Source organism: Oculina patagonica, chromosome 14, assembly GCF_052425735.1.
Source record: "Oculina patagonica isolate OP01 chromosome 14, crgOcupat, whole genome shotgun sequence".
Taxonomy (NCBI): Eukaryota; Metazoa; Cnidaria; class Anthozoa; order Scleractinia; family Oculinidae; genus Oculina; species Oculina patagonica.
Window position 1 is genome coordinate 21293247 of NC_135771.1, and position 22133 is coordinate 21315379.

The following is a 22133-nucleotide window of genomic DNA, read 5'->3' on the forward strand; positions in this document are numbered from 1 at the left end:
AAAATTCCGGTAATGAGCCCCCTGGTTTAAGGCCCATCTACCTGAAAACAGAAAACTACATCTTGAGATAAGCCCCCCTCTAGTGATCTGCTGGAGGACAGGGCCGGGTTGTTCGAAAGACGATTAATGCTAACCCAGGATTAAAAAATGATCAAGGTTTTAATTTCTCTTGTTTTAAAGGGTTTCCCAAAGCTAATGTTTTGTTAAGTTTGAGATTGGTCCATGTCAAAACTGTGGGACAGAAAATATTAACAGAAAACCTCAACGAAATTATATAAAATTGAAATCAAATTTCACGCTAATCCTGGATTAGCTTAATCGTGCTTTGAACAACCGGGCCCAGTACTTTAATAATAGGGCTAAATGTTGCTTTTTTTTATTCCACTAATAAGCCCTTCACCTGGGAAATATGCTCTCCCAAAACTCCTTAGGAAGTTGTCTAAGCCCAGGGCTTATAACCGGAATTTTATGGTATTTTGAGAATGAGATTTAAAACATTACACAGGAGCTAAAACATTGTTTGTTTCCCATAATGATACTGTATAGAATGCTACTTTTACAACAATGTAATACACTGCATCCTTAATTGTTATTCTTCTGTAGCTCCTTCCTCAAATAATGCCTTGTGTCATCATAACGCCTTTGGATTGCTTCTGGGAAGGAGCCAAACCCCTTGGGCCCAACAGCAAAGTACCCTTTGGGTAGGTATCAAATGGTGTAATCTGCAACATAAGACCATATTAACACAGTAAGCTGGACATTTAATTAACACAAATGCAGTACACACTATTGCACAACTGAGGTAGGCAGAGGGCTGTAGTAACTCAAATCAACCAATCATATTGCTCCATTGCTGGTCCAATATATTCTACGCATTGGACTGGGTATATCTTTACAATATGGAGAGGCCTTACAGACACCTAGATCACAGAGAACCCTACAATACAAACACACTTTTTAAGGAATCTAGATCACAGGGTAGGTTGATTTGTATGGTCATGATGTGTATAATTTGCCACTTTCTTTCATATTACAGTGGTGTCAATTTGACATGGAAAAGTCTGAATCCTATGACACTGGTACAAATGGTATTACAATACTTGCCTTCTGACAATGCCCTGGTGTATGAGAAATTGATGGGACTGCTAGAAGAGGTATTGCTTACTACAATTACTACCATTTTCGAGCGACCGTGAAAGGCAAACTTTTTTCCGCGTTTTTTCAAGGGTAAAACATTCAAGTTTGACAAGACAAACCCTCGCGTTTTTCAACTGAACCAATTGACGTTTGTGGCGTCAACATGTCAAGTACACCGGTGTGTTTCTGCACATGAAACAATGGTTTTGAAAACTTTCGCGTCGACTTTTTGTATTTCTTCAATGAATGTCGACAGCAAAGGGCGGCTTTACATTTCTGGCAATTGTTGTGACAGCGATCAGTGATTGTTTATTTATTTTTTTTATTTTGAGAGTATTTTTTACGTTAAACAACGTTAAATGGTTTACTTGTAAAACGCGACAGTTTGACTAGACAAATTTGAATGTTTTACACGTGAGAAAACACAGAAAAATGTTTGCCTTTCACGGTCGCTCGAAAATGGTAGTATGACCATTTACTACTGGAAATCTAGCATTCAACTCATGTTTGTGTTGCAGGGATCAGGGTAACAAAGACTTGATATAATTGTTTAAGAGGGCACTTATTTTCTCTCAGTGAGCAAGCAGGGTTGGAAAGCGCCCCCCGCCCAGGCGAGTGTGAAAACTGTGGCGAGACATCGCACCGCCCAGTGGGAGACGATTCATCCAGAAAGAGCCCTGATCGAACGCGGCAGAGTTCCGCCCCTGACCACACGCGCACACAGGAGGGAAAGACGCGCCAGCATGGGAAGCAGGGTTGGGGGACCGAGAGAGTCTGACATGATCGACCACCGGGACAATGAGAGAACGGAAAAAGAGAGGAGGAGCGGGCGCAAGAAGGCCCGCCCAGAGGCGAGGCCCAATTTTAGTTTCCAACCCTGGCAAGGAAGGTCATGTCTGATAGCCCAGGGCTACTGAATTTTCTTATAGGGCTTTATCCATCATTTGCCCATGGGCAAGTAACTTCTGTGGCCACCAAGAAATGCCATAATGGACTAGCACACCATGGTTTCATTTTGCTCAAAGGGCAAGCTGGAAAATAAATTTTCTTTGCACCTGTTTTGGTTGCCATGCATCATTAGGTTAAATTTAGAATGTTGTTTATTCTTCTGTAACTCCATTATTTACACCAATGGCTGATTTTTAGGCTGGAATCAACAGTGGGTATGTGGAGAAACCTTGTCTGGACCCGTATGATCCTGAATGCCCTAAAACTGCACCAAATTACAAGACCAAGAAGGTAATTACGGTATTTGAGTTTCATTTAGAGCACCAGCCTTTGCAGTCAAATTTTAAATTTTTTAACTTCAAGCGCTTAAATAACACTGTTTGCAGGGATGTCACTAAGCGCCACCTGCTGGCTAATTTCACTGGCTGAAAGAGAACTTAAATTCGGCTGAAATTCTACATGAAAACAGAGACATAGGTAGATTTTTAGAGCTGCCATAGGCCAGAAAAGCCAGCTGGGCTTGTTGGCGAGCCGGCTTAACTAGTGTTTTCTTAGCTACATCCCTGTGTTTGAATGCTTTGTGGAGCACATACTCCAAAGAAATTTTGGCCATTGGTAGACTGTGGGAATTAAGAACTTGCCTTGGCCAAGAGCCAGTCTACAGTAGAGCTATGTCTTCCTTGTATGATTGGAAAATTTTTGTTTTGTTTTAGAAACCTGACATAGGTGTAGAATTGACCAGTGGCTGCCAGGGATTTGCTACAAAGTATCTGGACTGGCCTGAGGAGCTTATCGCTGGAGGAATAGTCAAGAACAGGAGTGGAATTATTAGAAGGTATGGTTTCCTTTCTGACTATGTTAGGTAAACAAGTAAAACTGAAAACAGCAACAAATTATAATGTCTTAATGTATTTTTTGTGGTACAAATGTTGATAGTTGAGAACGTCTTTAAATCACAAACCAGAGTGATAAATTTTAATGACAGCCCTGATTAAGGTCGATTTTGGTGGCAATCACGGCTTGATTATATACGAGTTTTATTTGGTTATCTTTAGCAAGGTGTTTGTTAACAAGGGTTTGGTTTTGTGTTGACTTGCCTTTAATGTATCTTGTTTAGGGCTGAAGCATTTCAGAGCATTGTCCTGTTGATGGGAAGGCAGCAGCTTTTTGAGCATTGGCATGCTCAAGCCAAAGTTAATCACATGGATTGGACAGAAGATGCAGCATCGCAAATTTTAGAAGCATGGCAACGAGAGTTCACAAAGGTAAAAAGAGCTATTATACACGTAGTTATCAGAGAGGCGTGGTGGCCTAATGGTTAGCGCGCTCGACTCCGAGTCGAACGGCCCGGGTTCGAGGCCTGGCCGGGGCGCTGCGTTGTGTTCTTGGGCAAGACACTTTACTCTCATAGTGCCTCTCTCCACCCATGTGTTTAAATAGGTACCGGCGAATTTACTACTGGGGGGTAACCCTGCGATGGACTAGCATCCCATCCAGGGGGGAGTAGCAATACTCCTAGTCGCTTAATGCTACGGAAACCGGGATAAGCTCCGGCTGTATGAGCCTCATGGGTCGGACACAGACTTTACCTTATACACTTAGTTATCAGAAAACTGTAACTGCAACTGCTCAAATGTCTAATTGGTTAAAAGGGTTCTAAACTTCAGATGGAGTGGTCCAGGTTCCAGATGTGAACACTGTGTTGAGGCTGTGGTAATTCATGTAATGTAGTCATTGGCTGTGGTTATTGTGTTGCATTCTTGGGCAAGACTGTTACTGTTGACCACACTGCCTCTCTACACCAAGGTGTTTAAATGGGTACCAGTGAATTTAATGATGGGGCAAGGTTAACCCTGCAGTGGACTAGCAGCCCATCCAGGGGGGAGTTGAAATACTCCTATAGCTAGTCACTTACTCAGGATAAGCTCCAGCTGTATGGGACACTTGGCCTACCAACTGTTTTAGATGGTGTTGCTCGGGTCTAAACCAGATCATTTCTCTTGCAGACCATTAACAAAGCTGATCAAAGCAAGGAAGATTCAACAGTACTGGCATTCTCCTCCACATCATTCAATGATCTACTGAAGGACTTTTCTCAAACAAGCTACAAAAAAATTGCTATTGGATATGCTCTTATGGTACGATGATGAAGTAAATGATTGATACTGGTCTTCTTGCAATACTATTTGTTTTAATCTTAACAATCCTTGTTTCTTTGGGGTTTGTTTGTTCCTCTACTAGATGACGTTTTGTTCTCAAAACGGACTAAGCATTTTATGGAATATTGCTTCTTCAAAACTGTAAACATAAAGAAAAGACCTAAAAAAGGGTTTTATATAAATGTGGTGGTTTCCTGGAGGTCTCCACGCCCTACCTAAAATGTTCTTATGTGGCAAATAAAATGATGATGATGATGATATTCTGTGATTGTTAAGCAAAAACAGTTCTATGGAAAATAAAGAAATTTGTTTTCTTTATCATTGGGTACCACAAAAGTCAATGTTTTCTTCTAACATGTTGTGGCTTGTTGTTTCCTCTTTAGCTCATCTATGCATGTATAACTCTAAAGAAGTGGGATGCTGTAGATTCACATGGTGCTCTCGGGTTTGCTGGTGTACTTCTTGTCACTGTAGCTGTTGCATCAGGACTGGGATTCTGTTCATTTGTGAAGATCAAGTTTAATGCTGCTTCAACTCAGGTGAGGTGTCAGATGCTGCAGTGACATGTGTACAACCCGTGTGTTGTACCTTTGTGTAAGAAGACACTGCATAACTATTGTAGCCTTTGTCACAGATAGTCTTTTGTCTCAGATGCCTGTGGGTGGGGAGGGAGGGAAGGGTTTGCGACAAGTCCACAGAGCAGTTGTGTAGAAGACTTACACTGTTTGTTACAGGTTTATCTGCTTATCGGTAGAAAAGGCAGCTCAGCATTACAAGGCATAATTTATTATGGCACAGTGGCCTAATGTTATCGATCAGTGTACTGCATTCTTGATTATGATGTCTGGGCTGGTTTCTAACTTGGCTGGGACTATTGTGTGTTACCTTCTTAGGAAAGACACTCAATCTATACATTGTCTCTCAATCATAGGGTAAAATTGGGTATCAGAGAGTTATTGGGGGCAGCTGGACCAAATGCTGGAGGGTAGGCTGTGACGGTCTTCTGTCTCATTCAGGGATAGTCACATAGCCATTCTACAAAACTGGGGTTACAGGGCTAAAAGGGGCAGCAACTTTGAGCCACTTTACTCATTTTATCCCAGCAGTGTAATTGGACTTAAGTAAAGTAAGTAAAGTCTGTCTCCGAGCCATAAGGCCCATACAGCTGGAGCTTATCCCGGTTTCTGTAGCATTAAGTAACTAGGAGTATTGCTACTCCCCCCTGGATGGGATGCTAGTCCATCGCAGGGTTACCCCCCAGCAGTAAATTCGCCGGTACCCATTTATACACCTGGGTCCCCGGAGAGAGGCACTGTGAGAGTAAAGTGTCTTGCCCAAGAACACAACGCAGCGCCCTGGCCAGGTGTCAAACCCGGGCCATTCGACTTGGAGTTGAGCGCGCTAACCATTAGGCCACCACGCCTCCCAGCCGATCCCAGCAGTGTAATTGGACTTAACTACCTGTAAAATGCAATCTTACCATCTTTGAACTTTTTTGTAACTTTCTTATAGATCTTGCCATTCCTTGCTTTGGGTTTGGGTGTGGATGATATGTTCCTATTAGCTCATACATATGCATCTGCAAGAAATAAAAACAAGGTATGCAGCAAGTTACATTGGTATGGTGGCAAATAATACTATTTAAGCCTCCTCTCCTGGAGAATAAGTCCCCCAATTTCAGAAGCAGTAAGCCCCCTGATGATAATAGAGCGGTTTTCACTTAAGTGTCGAAAGTAAATTGCATTTGATTTGGTTTTGCATTTCTACGCTTAGTGATTGGCTTAAAAATCTCACGTTTTCCCGCGCTTCGTACCAGCTACATGTATTTGCTTCGTGTTTTGATTGGTTCACTGGATTGTCTGTGTCCTTTGTGATTGGCCAGAGTAATTAGTTTGGTTTTGGTTTTACGACACTCAATTGAAAACTGCTCTATTATTTTTTCTGATTATGACAGTTCCACTGAATGTTTAGATAGATTTGAACTTGATGTCAGTGGAAGGTAATTTTGTGTTAGGTATCATTTAGATATTGGAGAGCATGTTTTACCAGGTTGTATTCTTAGATGTGTCAAAAGGGTTTCAGTTGAAAATTGCTTCCTACTAATTATAATACCAACCATTCTTAAAATAATTAATTCCTTGTGACAATACATATTCAGAAAAAAAGCCCAACAACCAAAAATCTGTTTGGAAAGATAATATATATGCCAGAGCATAATTTTTGGAATTTTTCAGTACCGTATGTAGTTCCTTACCCTCAAAAAGTACAGTAAATTGCGAGTGAAGGAAAATGACTTTTGGATTGAGTAGTCTTGAAGTTTTAGAAATCAAGACTCCACTGTAATACTGGTTTTTGCTTTTTATTTTAGGATCCAGCTGTATACTGCCTTGCTAGTACTGGAGTCAGTGTGTTCTTGACATCGTTCAATAACATGTTTGCATTCTTTATGGCGGCACTGATACCCATACCAGCCTTGAGGTCGTTTTCTTTACAGGTTTGTGCAGACTGGATTAAGGCATTGAAAATCGTGATTGCAGTGGCAATGTTAACAAACTTTGGCTGCAAAAACTTTAGCTTATCTCCCCCCCGTAAATTAATTTAGTATTAAAATAAAATTAAATGACTTCAGGGATGTAGCTAAGAGCTGACTGCAAACTAATTTTGAAGGTACACAGGCCAGAAAAGCCAAGCTGAGCTTGTTAACCGGCGAGCCTGCTTAGGTTTTTCTTTGCCCCCTACATCCCTGAACCTTAACAAAACAAGTACTCTTGTGGTGTTTTGGGATATTTTAGCTGTCATATTTTTGTTACTTCTGAAAGACTTAGGAGGCACAAGCACCCCTATAACCAAAGATAATCTGTCATTTTAGTTACCCATTGTGTGACAGTTTTTTTTTTCTCAATATGTTGGTTTGTTTCTTCGCAGGCTGCCATTGTGGTTATTTTCAACTTTTTTGCTGTGATTGTAATCTTTCCTGCCATGATCGTGATTGATAGGAACCGCAGGAAAAGCAACAAATATGACCTGCTTTGCTGTTTTGAAAGGTAGGTAGTAGTAAAAAATGTCACTAAACCAAGTTGGTTAGCAACTTCAGTGACAAAAATACCAGTTCAGCGACTTTCAGAAGCACCAGTTTGTTCCCAATTAATGGTACTTATTCGGCCAACTTTCAGTGTTGTCCAAAATTTAATTGGCCATGCATTTATGGCAGTAGAAGGGAGAGGTTAAAATCTGTGTTTGAGCCCAGTGGACCATCAGACCACACCTATCTCCAGTTTTTGTAGCAAAGGGGGACTAGGAGGGTTTCTACTGCTACCCACAGCATTTAGTTCACAGGTAGCCTCTCATGGGAGACGCCGTGGCCTAATGTTATGGTTAAGACTCTGGATTGGTTCCAGACCTGGCTGGGCTCATTGTGTCGTGATTTTGGGCAAGACACTTTACCCTTATAGTGCCTTTCTCCATTCAGGTGTATAAATGGGTACCCCCAAATTAATTCTGGGGGGTACACCTGTGTTGGACTAGCATCCCATCCAGGAGGGAGTAGAAATGCTCCTAGTCACTTAATGCTATAGATATCATGTTAAGCTCCCACAGTATGTGCCACTTGGCTCGAGGCAGACTGTAGCTTTCTTACCTTAGCCAGAGAGGCACAGTGGGAGTAAAGTGTCTTGCCCAAGAACACAACACAGTGACCCTGATCAGGGCTCAAACCCAGACCGCTCGATCTGAGTCCAGCACTCTAACCATTAAGATGCTGCACCTTCCCTCAGCGATGAAACTCTTTTTAATTATTTGTATTGTTTTTTTTTTTCTTTCCTGGTGCAGGGGTACTGAACCACACAGCATTTCAATCACACCAAGCACGTCAGTTAATGACAGTGGACTTCTTCATTACCGGCTCCAAAACTCTTGCAACTCGTTATCGGAGACACCTGTGTTGCAAGGGCTTAGTGGTACTGTTATACTCCCTGGTAGCGTCCAGGCGACAGCGTCACAGACAATACACTTGCCGAGTATGGTGACTGTTCAGGCATCTGCCTCAGCAGAGCTGGGTAGCACCCCAATGACAGAGTGGCAGCGCCACAAAAGAATATGTTCAAGAAGAGACAAGCAGATGTCGGAATCAAGTGACATTGAGTTATCCGCTATGGGTAATATCCGCAGTAGTAATGGTGTAGGCACTACAAAAGCTAGAGCCGGTGCCTCTGCAAATGTTGTGCAAGTTCAGTTAGCTGGATCAAGGGACGCAGAACAGCGCAGTAGCAGAGACTGTAACACAAGACCTCCTTACCAAGGACAAGCTACAAGTAGATCGTTAAAGATTTACCCTGAACAAAGTGTGAGTGACACTAGTAATTATAATTGTACTTGCTCAGAAGTTGTTTCTGAGCCAAGAAGTAAGAGACACCCTTACAAGAGTAATTCAAGAGATACTGTCATAAATGGAAGTGCGGTTGTCTTGACTCCCAGAGGTGAAAGCTTACACAGCAAGATACGAACTCAGCCACCATCTTACGCACCAAGAAATGTACAATTTCAGGTGTCAGCTAATGCTGCGTCAAATGCAGAGACTGCTGTAGCTACAGCCGAATGTTCTTCCTTGAGAACATCAAGTTCCCACTCAAGATCATCACCGGGACTGGAGTCCATGGGTAGGGCTTCTACGTCACAAAGCATACGAGATTTAGATTCTGAGTCAAACAGTCGGTGGAGCTCAGTCAAGAAGAAGCTACATGTCCTTTCACTGTCTCACTTTGCAAGAAATTATTATGGTCCTTGGTTGCAGAAAATGCCAGTCAAGGTAACCCGAATCATGTATGACAGTTTTTCTCTTTTCCCCTTTAGTAATCTAGCCCTTAGTTTAACTTACTTGTTATAATTACATGTATAAGTAATTGAGCACAAGGACTGTACTAGGAGAATATCACCGAAGGTCTTTCTGGACCAAGTGTCAGTGCAGTTTAGTCTCAGCTAATGGGAGTTAATAAGTTTTGACGTCCCTATTGAAGACAGTTTCGAAAGCCAGAAATCTAACATTGTTTATCATGTCAAGAAAACTCAACATTTACGCACTCAGACTCACGAAATGTGATGTTAAATTTTCTCGACACCAGCACTGAGAGTTTAAGATTGTAGGCATTACTGGAGAATCCAGCTCCAACTATTACAGCTGCTCAGTATGTAATTAAGTGTGCTTAATTTAACCATGCCTACTGTTGTTCTTGAACAGATCTCTGTCCTATTTGTGTTTGCCTGTATCTTTGCGGCCGGTGTCTACGGCTGCATGAGAGTGGAGGAAGGTTTAGATCTGACTGATGTCGTCCCTCGGAAAAGTCCAGAGCACAAGTTTGTGGAAGCCCAGTTCGAGTACTTCTCCTTTTATCAGATGGCTGTTGTTACTAAGGGAGGATATGATTATCCTAATGGGCAGAAACTCTTGTACAAGTTCCATGATGCCTTCAAACAGGTAAAGCCCTGATATCAACATATAGGTTCTCCTTACAGGTTCCGCACATTTCTTATAGAACTAGTTGGGAGAAATTGGTAATTATACAAAACTGTTTTCCTGATAATTATGTCAATTCTTCCTAGTGGTACACATTTATGTACATCTCTCATATATTCCCCACCCCCTGGAAGTTCATTTTTTTCCTCCAACACAGTAATTAGCATACCTCCTGTCAGCTGTGCACAATACAATGTGAATGAAGAAGAGTGAACATGTGACATGATAAATTTCTTTTTTTTATTCTTTTTTTTCAGATTCCCAACATTATAAAAACTCCTGAGGGAGAATTACCATCTTTCTGGCTGATGTACTTTAGAGATTGGCTCATAGGTAAGGCACATGGTTACATTATATCTTTGATACATCGTAAAGTATAACTCTGACTTACAGCGGCTTGTTTTACGTTCTGCATGTAGTGGGCTAGCTGGAAAACATTTTTTCACTTAGGGAACTAGTTGGTTTAAACTCTGCTAAGATACTTTTACAATAATTATGTTGGTGGGGGGAAAAAGAAAAATATGGCCAACAGAAGAGCTATGTTTATTAATATTTTCGGCATTTGGGCTAAAAGGTTAACTGAAGCTACTACTGTAACATTTCTCTAAATAGACTGTGCATGTATTTTTACAGAGCTGCAAAAGGCATTTGACAGAGACTGGGCTGAAGGGAAAATAACATACGAAGGGTGGCAGAAAAATGCATCTGATGATGGTGTGATGGCTTACAAGCTTTTGTCCCAGACTGGAGAAAAGGAGACAATCAACCGATCCATAGTACGTCTTGATAAATAAATTTGCTCTCTTGTTTATTCAGAGTTCTTGGATCTATAGCCAACTATTTGAAAGGAGTTGCACCTGGTTTCTTGCAGAGTTGATTTAACTGTTCACCTTTTGTCAATCAACAGGTTCGTAGTGTTAAATTGGTAAACGAGGAAGGAATTATCCGCCCGGAGACCTTTTACAAGTATCTGATGGTTTGGTACAACATAGACTTCATGGGCTACACTTTCTCACAGGTTTGTGCACCCAATGTTCAGGGATGTGCAGCCTGAGTAAACAATCTCTCTTAACGCACTTATTTCCTTCCACACTTTGGAAATGACTCAGATTTGGCCCGAGAAAGTCCATACTGTCTATTGAAATAGTTTTACAGAGACCCAGGAGTCTCTGATCGGTTGTTGGACGGGTTTGAATTGTGTGGTTCCAGAAAATGTCCATATTCCCCCATAAAAGGGATTGAAAATTCTTGGGGGTGGGAGGGGTCTCAAAGGCCAAAAACTTTAAGAAAATGTATGAAGCTTAATATTGTATTTTCCAGAGGGGTAGGGGGGTCTTAAGAAAATCCCTTCCATGGGGGAGGTATGGATATTTTCTGGAACCACACATTATCATTTGCAAGGAGCATTACCAATCTGCACACTACACAGATCGCTAGTAGAGCTACATCATCAGTATGGAATATTTTAGGTAAAATTTCAAATATCCTTAGAGGAGCCAAGAAAGAATGCAAACACTCAAACGAGAGATTAACTTTGTTTAGACTATATCAGGGGTGAGGGCCTCCCCCAGTGTTTCCAGACTAGATACAAGTGTTATAGTGTTCATAAGCATTTGTGTAATGGAAGTCTTCTTCTAATGTTCTTTCAACAGGCAAACATCAAACCAGAACCGGAGGAATCTTGGTATAACACAAGAAGAAATCAAGAGTACAATGCAATGCGAGGTAATTATAATTATATTAATTTATGTACATGGACTGTAATAATAATTATTACAGGTGAATTCCCTGTAAGCAAACACACTTAGGACCAGAAAAGGTGTCCACTGAAGAGAGTGTCTGCTTTTGAATGGTTTAAAATGCAGTGTTTCAATGTGGCTTGGACCATGACTAAGTGTCCACCAGTGATACTAGTGTCCATTAACAAAGTTTTGTAGGTATTAAATAGTTAAAAAAAAATGCTGACAAAGTACATGTATTTTACTTTTCTTTTATAAACAGTTGAGCCACCAGCACCACCTATAAACTTCTCTTATATTCCTTTTAACCTGATTAACCTCAGGGAGACAAAGGACTTTGTGGATACAATCAAGGTATTAACAAACCATCATTAGAATGTTGCAGTGCATTGTATGATATAAATGGGGATGCATAAAAATTGAGTAGAATAGATGTTTTTGTTAGACTATTTTAAACAGTTTTGCAGCAAGGGATAACTAAAAAATAAACATAAAATTGGATCGAGGTTTTCTCTGAAATTGAAGTTTTCAAACAAAAAGTAGATGTACAGCTAGCATACAGAAGGGTGGGAGGTACGGTGGCCTAATGGTTAGTGCACCGGACTCCAGAACAAGCAGTTCGCGTTTGAGGCCTGGCTGTGGTCATTGTGTTGTGTTCTAGAGCAAGACACTTTATTCTCATAGTGCCTCTCTCCACCCAAGTGCATAAATGGGTACCACAAACATAATGCTGGGGGGGGGGGGTGTACCCTGCGATGAACTAGCATTCCATCGGGAGTAGAAATATTCCTAACCCCCCAATGCTACAGAAACTGGGATAAGCTCCGGCAACTATGGGCCACTTTGGCTCAAGGCTTCCCTATACAGAAGGCTACTAGTTCGTCAGTACTTTTAGTTACTTTTGTGTCTTAGCCTTAAATCCTAATCATGGTCATTTCCCCAAGCAGCCACTGATAAATTTTGCTTTGTTTTTGACAGAGTGTCCGTACAATATGTGAGGAGTTCTCAGAGGCTGGCTTGCCTAATTATCCAACTGGAATCCCATTTATATTTTGGGAGCAGTACATTTGGCTGGGTGAACACCTTATGACTGCTGTTGCTATTGTGTTGTCAGCAAGTTTCGTGGTCATGGCAGTTATTCTTTGCAATTTCTGGGCAGCGATGTTGATAGTAAGTGTGCAACATTAATTTTACATTTGACCATTTACATGTGTGCAATTATTAAGTGTGAATGAGTTGCGATTAGTATTGGTTTGAAAGTGGCACAACTTTTTTTAACCAATCACTAAGAGTAGTACAGTCGAATCCCGATAACTCGAACCCTCAGTAACTCGAACCTTTTTTGATTTCCCTTCAGGCCATTTTCTTCTAATTTTACCCTCGATAACTCGAACTCCCGATATCTCAAACCTTTTTCGATTTCCCTTGAAGGTTTGAGTTATCACTATTCGACATGCAAAACCAAAGCAAATGCAAATTACTTTTGACATTCAAGTTAAAATCACTTTTAAGTGTCATGGGAATCCAGGGTTGTCAAAATTAGCTGGCAGCGGGTGCATTTCACCGGTTATTCCGAATACTGCACCAGCTACTCGGAATATTAGTAGGTCAGTTCTGAGTGTGTCTTATCAAGTTTTGAGTGTTTGGTAGTCCCCTACTTTCTGGATGGAACCTGCTATTCAAAAACCCACTGACAACCCTGATGAGAAACTAAGAAAACTTGTAAAGTGTTCAATAAATATTAGTAAAAGTATATTATGAATAAGAGGGGCTTCTAATAACAGAACATGTATTGATGAATCATTTTTTGTGGCATGTAGGTTATTGTCCTCGTTATGATTACGGTTGAAGTGTATGGCTTTATGGGTCTGGCTGGTATCAAACTCAGCGCTGTTCCTGCAGTTACACTTATTCTGTCTGTTGGAGTCGGTGTGGAATTTACTGTACACATGTGCATGGTAAGTTGTTGGAAATTTTAGATTTTGGGATTTATTCTGCTTGAAATGAAAATGGGTTCAAGGGCACTTTCCCATGGATTTATTTTTCATGTAAACTTAAAACTAATTTTGTTCTAAGGTCGTGTACAAAAAACAACATCTTTATTTCTATTTATTTTTTCATGCCACACCAAAAACAGAAGAAAAAAAACCTGTATTAAAAATTTTTGCCTTTCTATTTTGGATTTTTGCTAGGAAATAGTCAATATTGTTTCCAATAACAACCAACGACAATATTTAATATTTTAAAATAACTAACAATTCGCAAATTACATGAGCAAATTGAGATGCGTTGCTACACACAATAATAATTAAGAAAGCTAATTTATTACATTGTAAGTCCTTAATTAATATTTAAAAAAAAATGTTTCAAGGAATTTCAGAGTATTTTGGTACTTCTTTTAATATCCACACTTATAAAAGACTTTCAGAACTGTATGCAGTGTGCCAAAATCTTGCCATTTATTTTATCATCGCAGCAGCCATAGAAAAAGCGTTAGTTGAACAAATTCCTCCCTCCCCTCCCCCTTGCAAATTCCTTAGTGTTCGGCGAGATTTCTGCAAAAGCTCACGTAATTGTTTATTATGCATACATTTTTTTGTTAATTGAAAACAATAAGCCGTAACAATAAAAGCCTTTTAAGCTCACTTTGTACTCATTTAAAAAAGTCATTTAGCCATTTTTTTAACTTACCTATTTGCCTTTTCTTTCAGCAATTCTTGACCAGTGCAGGCGACAGAAATCAGCGAATGCAGAAAGCAGTTGAACATGTCTTTTCCCCCGTTGTGGACGGTGCTATATCGACTCTACTTGGCGTAATCATGCTTGCTGATTCAGACTTCGATTTCATTGTCAGGTAGAGCTTATAAACCATAGAATTTTAAAAAAATAATGCAATAAAAACAAAACTATTTGTTTCTCTCTTCGCGCGACTTCAAAAAATGGCGGAAAATTAATAAGTCCCATCATGCTCCACGGCGCCAAGGACTTGCGTTTCCCGGATGTGCCGTTCAAAAAAGATATTTTCGGGATATTTTCGTCTTGGACAAAATCTTTACCAAGGCAAGGCAGCTTTATTAACAGACTTTTATTTACTTTTACAGATATTTCCTTCATCTGCTGGCTGCATTGATTGTCATTGGAACTTTAAACGGTCTTATGTTTCTGCCCGTGTTGTTGTCGCTTGCTGGTCCTGGACCAGAGGTTAGTTTTTTATAAAGCTATTAAAAAATTGCATTTTTTTCCCCTCCAATTGGAGTTGCTATTGTATTTTCCAAGTTTCCTTATGCTTTCAGCCTTTGGCTTTAAACTTCACTGACGTGACGTCACGTATGGTTTTCGCGCGTATTCTGTTTCTTTTTCTCAAACATTCGTTTTTAGTGCAGAATGCACTATTGTGATGGTTTGGTGGGTTGGCGTTTGCTAAACCCCTAAACCACTAAACCACTAAACCACTAAACCACTAAGCCACTAAACCGCTAACGCGGTGTAAACTTTTAATCACCAATTAATTAATTAATATCAATTAATTAATTATTTCTGTAAAGGGGGGAGGGGATGGAGAGCACCTGACCGTGTGCCCTTGGTAAATCGGGGAGTCCATTACGATACTTACAATTGAAGAACTCAAGGTATATATTTGTTTCAGAAAGCACTATGCTCTCCTTGTGGTACAATTCTTTCTGGAAAAAATACTTTGTGCTAAACGCATGCGCAGATCAGTCTTCATCACGAACATTGCGTTTTTCTTCTGCAGAAGGATTCGTGTAGACTCCGTGGCCCCAAGTTAAAACCACAAATTAATTGAATTAGACAGTAAGGCGTCATAGCAGATCATGTGAAATATTTCTTGATATGGCAATGCTGTTTTCTTAGAAAAGGTGATCTAGCATCTCATAATTAATTGATAACCTGATAACATCTGTGTTATAATCAATGTCGCCTTCTTTGCAGAAAATAAATCACGTTACCATAAACATCATGTTACATCCGTTTTTGACAAAAACAAAAGTATGTTACATGTTTTTGACAAAAACAAAAGTATCTCGTTTGCTGTTTCAATAACAAACTGAAATTCAAGCTATCGAAAATTAAAATAACAGTGACGTGTTTAGAAATTTTGTATTAAAGCCTAACGTGGTGTGCTTTTCAATGCGGTTGAATTCCTGTAGAATCCGTGGCGTTAATTTAATTAGACTTAAAAGGCATCACAGCGATCTGCGAGAAAAAAACAACAATATCATGTTACATCCGTCACTTCCTTTCCTTTTATTTGTTCTCCATCGGTTGAACTAACCTCCGTTTTATTTTGTAAAACCTCTGCCGCTTTAGTGTTTGAACATGCTTTCGTGACGGTTCCGACATTTCTTGAAAGAAATCTTCACACTACGTGCTTCTCGGCTTCATGCTTGAGTGAGCGTGTGACGTGTTCACAGCGCTTTCGTAAATCGTAATTAGGTATGCAAAAACTTGCACCGGGATTTTCGGCGTGAACACCTGATAACCAGGAAACAAATATCCTAGCTGTACTGCGTTTTAAAAACCCTTTCGAAAAAGATGTTTTTTGATTAGATTTGTTCTTTAGTTTTGAGAATCGTCTTTCGTGCAGTTTAAACCGTAACTTAATTAAATTAAACAAATGTCATCGATGTCGCCGTAAAACAAACAAAAAACAAGAGTTTCATGTTACGGCATTTTCAAGGAAAACAAAAGTATTTTGTTACAAACGAACGAAAGTGTCGTGTTACGTTTGCAAAGATTAACGTAAGGAACACCTAGGAAAGAATACAAGTAGCCTGTGAACAGTTTTTCCGAAAGTAAAGTAAAGCAAATAAACACGAACATATATAAAACATCATACTTTCAATTGTTCCATATTGCATTCTGCACTTACCAAATCATCGAGATTTTTATATTTTTCCCGCGTTTCAGTACCGCGTTGATACGAACGGAGAAGTTTTTGAAAACTTAAGACGACTTTAAACTTTCCGGTAATTCTGCAGTCGTCACGTTACTTGTTGTACACAAAAGCAAACAATATTGTTATTTTTATTTGTTTCTCATTCCGCACCTTTGAATTGGAGATTTTGATTTTATACGGTCGTCAGATATTTCAACAGCACAAGACAAAAAGAATGCAACATGCAAGATACAAAATGCTTAACTTATTTTGTTCTTTGTTTTGTTCGAAAGATTGAAGAGGTGCAGCGGCCAGGGACGACCTCATCAGCCGGGTCTAACAGAGAGTTCCTTCCCAGCTCCACGTGTAGACAAAGGACCCCTCCCACGGATTCCGAGCTTTGTATTCTAGAGACTATTGCTAGACAAGAAGAAAGGTCATCTGGATCCAGGGGGAGGCGTACCCGCCATAAGAGGGGTCCTCATAAGAGCAATAGTCGCAGTAACAGACGTCCAAATCGCAGCAGGACTCCCCCGGTGGATTCGGATTCGTCAAGCTCCACCGTGACTCGTGTAACGGCTCGGGCTACGGTCACGGTCGAAGTACATACCGAACAAGTCTCCGCCGAGAGATCGGCGTATCAGAATTTCCGAGGCGGAGCTCAAGTCGGGCCGATCCATAACGAAGGAGAGTTAGACGAGGAAGATTTGCACGTCCAGAATTTAGACGAGTGCGAGGATGCTATCAGAAGATAGAAGGCCAGTGAAGAAATGTCAGTTGTTCTCTGATAGTCTTCAATGACAAATGGCAGTTAAAAGACATCCTCCAATGGAAAAACGCGCGAGACGTGCGCGCGAGGATGCAGTGCGCGCGTGGCGTGAGTAACCTGCGTGTTTCCTCGCGAGTAAGTGACATGATATCTATCAAGAAAGAAGAGTATTGAAGGTACATTCAGTTATACATCAGAAGTTACTTTTGTACAGGAAAAAAGCCAGTAAAACCGGATTTTACTGAACTATTAAGGACGACAACGGTTTAGTTTGACGTTGAGGATCTCAATAATAATTTAGAATCGAATACGAAGAATATTCGAATTATTTATATCGGTGTATAAAGTTTAAAGATGTAATTATCCATTTACAAGCCGGCTTGGCCCATGTTATCACAGTATATCTTGTAATTACCTTTCAGTGTAGAGTAATGTAAGGGTTTTATCACTGTATTTATACTGTAGGAAAGTAGAGAAGAAGCGACCATGGTCACGGGTCGCTACATCTACTATCTTTCGATAAGATGTTGGGGGAAATAGCGCCCTGTTTAGTTGGTTATTTTGATTGACTCTCTTAGTTGTTTATAACGCATGAGCTCGCATTTTAACTCTTTCACTCCCAGAGTAAAACCTTGAATCATTTTATGCTGATTTTACTTTTAAGTCTGTGGATGCGACCCAAGTGTGTGACCATTCAAATGAAAGCTATTGAGCAGTACTTTCATGTTGTACTGTTTGTTATGCCGTACAAGGTGGTTCTAACTTTTATGTCTGTGGATGAAACTCTAGTATGTGACCATTCAGTTGAAAGCTATTGAGCAGCACTTTCAGGCGGTATTGTTCATTATGCTGTACAAAGTTTTCCTCTTGCCTATAAACTCGAGAACTCTTGGGAGTGATTGGGTTAACTATAGTAGCGCTTTTTTTTAGTGGAATGGGTACTTTAGTCCCTGGAACGAGGTCTATCTGTTATCGATGCTAAGAAAGAAGTGAGCCTGCGATTTTTGGGATCGAGTTGCTAAGCAACGTGACCTGCCTTGTGACGTCATGCTGACGTGACAGCTGTCGGAGTTGTGTTTGGACGTCTCGAAAACCACGCGACTAGCCTGCAGAACAGGCGGGGTTTTTTGCGGGTCGAAGTGCGAGTTTTTACCCCGCAAAAATAAACCGCCTGTTCTGCAGGCTACCACGCGACTTGCAGTTGGCTCTCTTAGTTAGCAAGACTTGTAGTAACAGTTCGTAGGGAGTTTGGGTCTATAAATTGTCTTCGAAATTAACCGCCCTTTCTACAGATCCATTCGTGGGTAGAATGCAAGTATCGTTTTCAAAACCCTTTTATCATGCTTTGTTTATTTGGTTTTGTTCATCTCTTTCACCGTTTATCGAAGTACCCATCCAAGTTAGACGGTAAATATTTCAAGATCAAACCAATATATTATTTAGCAGATTTAAAGTGAAGATTGGATGTAGAGTTGTAGTCCATGCAATAGCACGGCTTGTTTGCGCTTAAAAATATTATTTTCGCCTCAAATGAGAAATACTTAATACGCTGAAAATATACAGCACGACGGAACTTGCTTCTCGGCTTCTTTGCGAAGAAAGTAAACATATCTATGCAGACATTAACCCAAATTGTACAAACGGTAAACGTTTTTCTTCTACTTACTTTCATAAATATGTCCTCTAAATTGCGTCCTGTTTCACTTTGATTACTGAATCAAGTCGTGCTGTTTGTTTTCTATCGTACAAAGTTTAGCTCAATTACGTATAATTTTAGGTTTTTAAGAGTAACTTAGTGACAGATTAGAATTGTTTTCCAGATTAGTGAATAATTTGTTAAATTTAGATAAGACGTAATTTCCATGATATATAAGGGTCCGTATTACCCTAAGACTTAATCAAAAGCCTTATCGGTTGTATCATATTATTCCGAGGCAGTAGTCCGTAAGTTATTTATTTAACCCATATCGCATTCAAGTTGCGTGAGAAAACGGATATTTTCTCTTAACGCGTTCACATCGTTTCCCGCTCAAGAGATAAATGAAATTCGGCGCAAAAAATCCATACTGATGACGTAGTCCTGCAGAGATCCGTGCAATGTCTCTGATTGGTTGTTTTTTGCGCGCGAAAATTCAAAAACGGAGAAACAACCAATCAGAGACAGTACGCGGATCTCTGTAGAGCTACGTTATCAGTATGGAATTTTGGGGTCGAACGCGTCTCTAAAGCGCGGGAAAATGAGCGCGCTAACAGAGAAATCCGTTTGCTCAGGCAAGCGTTCAAGTCGATTGTTTAGGACTTCCGGCGACTCGATCTGATACATGTACACAAGTTGATACCCGTTCGTCGTTTAGTCGTTGGTCAAGAATATTGAATCAGGGGCCAACGAGCAAATATTAAATTATTATTACTGATAAACACTATCGGATATTTAATGAATAAAGTTACGTTTAATAAAGCTGGTGAAGTTTTGTTTTGTTTAGTATGATTTTAAACGGCAAACTATGCCAAATGTTTTGTTGAGTTATTTTTTCAAAAATAGCTCTTTAGTCGTCGTGTCCTTGTAATCAGTCAGTGAAGTATGTGTGTTTGTCACACCAATCAGATTTCAGGTACTATCAGAACCAATAAAATTGCAGTTTATAAAGGGGAAGCAATCTGACGTAGTCAGCAATTTCGTTCGAAGTTTTTAGATTAGAAGGAGGCGGAATCGGTGAGTTGTGATTTAACCCTGGATTAAAAACGTTTTTCGTAACGCCCGCCTGCTTACAACGCACACGCCGTGAGCAAAAGGCCCAACACTAACTTGTTATTCGAGCGTACGTTTGATGAGGCTAGCTTTCCATTTGCACAAAGCAGATTTGAAGAATAATGTGGTCATTACTTTTGCCATCCGCTTTGCGAAGTTCGTTGGGAAATTGGAAAGTTTGTTATGAAGTTGCCAAATAGGTTGCGAGTTTTTGAATCAAATTGTGAGCTTCGATACAAAGTTCCCAACTTCGGCCCGAAATTAATAAAACCTTCTATAATTATGTTATCAAAAAGGGCTTTGCTACGCTAAACTGTTGGAAACAAATGTCATAAAAATAAAAAACTTTTATGTTCAGCGAGCCGTAAAAATTTTGTTTCGAACAAATTAGTCTGTCGCGTCGCGTCGGCTTCGATTAAAATCAATAAACCATCCAGTTTCATCCGGTTTACAAACGCAGAAGACTTGAAATTGAAGACAGTGAAGATTATGCCTCACAGAAATCGTTAAATATGTGTTTTCATACAAAAAAGTTAAAATTTGACCAAATTTCTACCTGAATAAAATTTATTTATCGCCAAATCACTTGCGTGATCGCTGATGCGAAACGTTGTCTTGCACTTCAAGCCACTTCAACTTTCCTTGACAAGCTCTAAAATCTTCGAGTTCAGAAATCGCCATGACTTTCGAGCAACATGTCTTGTTTCTCCTCAACAACTAAAACTTCGAAAGTTCAGTCGGGCCGAAGTTGGGAACTTATCGAAGTTCGCAATTTGATTCGCAAACTCGCAACGTAATTGGCAACTTCATAACAAAGTTTCCAATTTCCCAACAAACTTCGCAAAGCGGGCGGCCAAAGTAAACTGAAATCAACTGTAAAACATCTCGTTCAAACATTTAATGAACCGGTACAAGTATTAACTTTGCTGTTAAAAGCAACTACGATCGAGAGTAAAAACAGAATAAGAGCGTGCCATTCCGTGACAATTCGATAACTCAATTAGTTCTTGTTTGTTGAATAGAATTTAGGTTGCGAATGAACGAAAATCTTTGTCGAACAGTTCTGACAGAAAACAAATACTCCAGGTGCACTGCGCTTTAAAGAACTTTCCCGAAGAAAGTGGTTTTTGATTTGATGCGTTTTTTACTTCGTTTATTATAGTACTTTTCGTTCAATGTCTATATGGAATCGTGGCTTTTTCGAGAAAAACAAGGGTATCGTGTTACGTTCGTTTTTAAAAAACAGAGGTCTCGTGTTACAAAAGTGAGAAAAACAACAATATCATGTTTCAGTGTTTGGCAAATAGCCAAAAGTATTCCGTAACAAACAGAAGTAACACGTTACGGTTGCAACAAAGCTAGCAACAAAATGGCTGCGATCACATCTAGACTACTAACTATAGTTAGGACGGCGTTAACTATAGTTAGCTATATTTTTAATGTGACCGCTTCTCTGTTCGCCCTAACTATAGTTAGAAAATTTACGCCTCGCTGATCCAAAACAATACACACTAACTATAGTTATACCCAAGCAAGGTTCATGAGTTAGTCTTAAGTTTACAAACGAAAAGCCAATCAGAATGCGACAATTCTTTTCGCACGTGCGAGATGAACATAAATATGCAAAACAAAGCGTCAAGGGAAGGAAAACAAGAAAAACAACATGCCAAGAAATTACATATCATCAATGTTAGCAAAAATAAAGCTTGAATTCTTCGGTTTCTAGCATCCTTACTTCATTTTATTTTCTTCAACGCCGAAATGCCGTGCAAAAATAGAAAAAAATAGAGGAACAACTGGACACAAATAAACAACAAGGGCTGTCATGAACTAATTTAAATACCAAATTATTCACAACCTAATCAGAACTAACTATAGTTAACTGCATTGGTGTGACCGCAAAGACGACAGAAAGCACTAACTATAGTTAGGTATGACGTCACGTAACTTGAGACTAACTATAGTTAAACTTTAGTTACGTCGTAGATGTGACCGCAGCCCATAACCGCTTAAACAGAATAAGAACGTGCCATTTTGTGACATTTTGATAATTGAATTAGTTTTTGTTTTTCAATTAAATGATGAAAATTTACATATTGAGTAAAACAGTTCTGATGTATCAAAATGCACGTAAAAGTTATTTTGTTTGCAAGCAAATTTTGTGCAAAAAGTGACTTCGTGGGCCGCCATACACAAATAGCTCAACCCATGGCATAAACCATCCCA

General features: G+C 39.8%; 1 protein-coding gene and 1 long non-coding RNA gene across 3 annotated transcripts in view; one reads left to right on the plus strand and one right to left on the minus strand.

Annotated features, from left to right (window-relative positions):
- Window positions 1-19616, plus strand: part of LOC144638794 (protein patched homolog 1-like) — a 33929-nt gene extending 14313 nt beyond the window's left edge. For both annotated transcript variants that reach the window (XM_078498051.1, XM_078498052.1), the window contains exons 5-26: window positions 604-701; window positions 1037-1154; window positions 2284-2376; window positions 2799-2920; window positions 3203-3350; window positions 4092-4223; window positions 4628-4783; window positions 5757-5843; window positions 6613-6738; window positions 7170-7288; window positions 8073-9048; window positions 9478-9714; window positions 10011-10086; window positions 10387-10529; window positions 10661-10771; window positions 11406-11478; window positions 11755-11846; window positions 12471-12662; window positions 13313-13450; window positions 14204-14346; window positions 14594-14693; window positions 16683-19616. In XM_078498051.1, the coding sequence (XP_078354177.1) occupies window positions 604-701; window positions 1037-1154; window positions 2284-2376; window positions 2799-2920; window positions 3203-3350; window positions 4092-4223; window positions 4628-4783; window positions 5757-5843; window positions 6613-6738; window positions 7170-7288; window positions 8073-9048; window positions 9478-9714; window positions 10011-10086; window positions 10387-10529; window positions 10661-10771; window positions 11406-11478; window positions 11755-11846; window positions 12471-12662; window positions 13313-13450; window positions 14204-14346; window positions 14594-14693; window positions 16683-17144 (3942 nt within the window). In that variant the 3' untranslated portion in view covers window positions 17145-19616. The remainder of the gene's footprint in view (window positions 1-603; window positions 702-1036; window positions 1155-2283; window positions 2377-2798; window positions 2921-3202; window positions 3351-4091; window positions 4224-4627; window positions 4784-5756; window positions 5844-6612; window positions 6739-7169; window positions 7289-8072; window positions 9049-9477; window positions 9715-10010; window positions 10087-10386; window positions 10530-10660; window positions 10772-11405; window positions 11479-11754; window positions 11847-12470; window positions 12663-13312; window positions 13451-14203; window positions 14347-14593; window positions 14694-16682) is intronic.
- On the minus strand, window positions 200-14324 carry LOC144638890 (uncharacterized). The gene is made up of 3 exons (XR_013568031.1): window positions 14184-14324; window positions 5725-5823; window positions 200-722 (listed from the first exon to the last, which is right to left on the minus strand). It is a non-coding gene; the product is annotated as an uncharacterized LOC144638890 (long non-coding RNA).
- Window positions 19617-22133: the final 2517 nt, after the last annotated feature.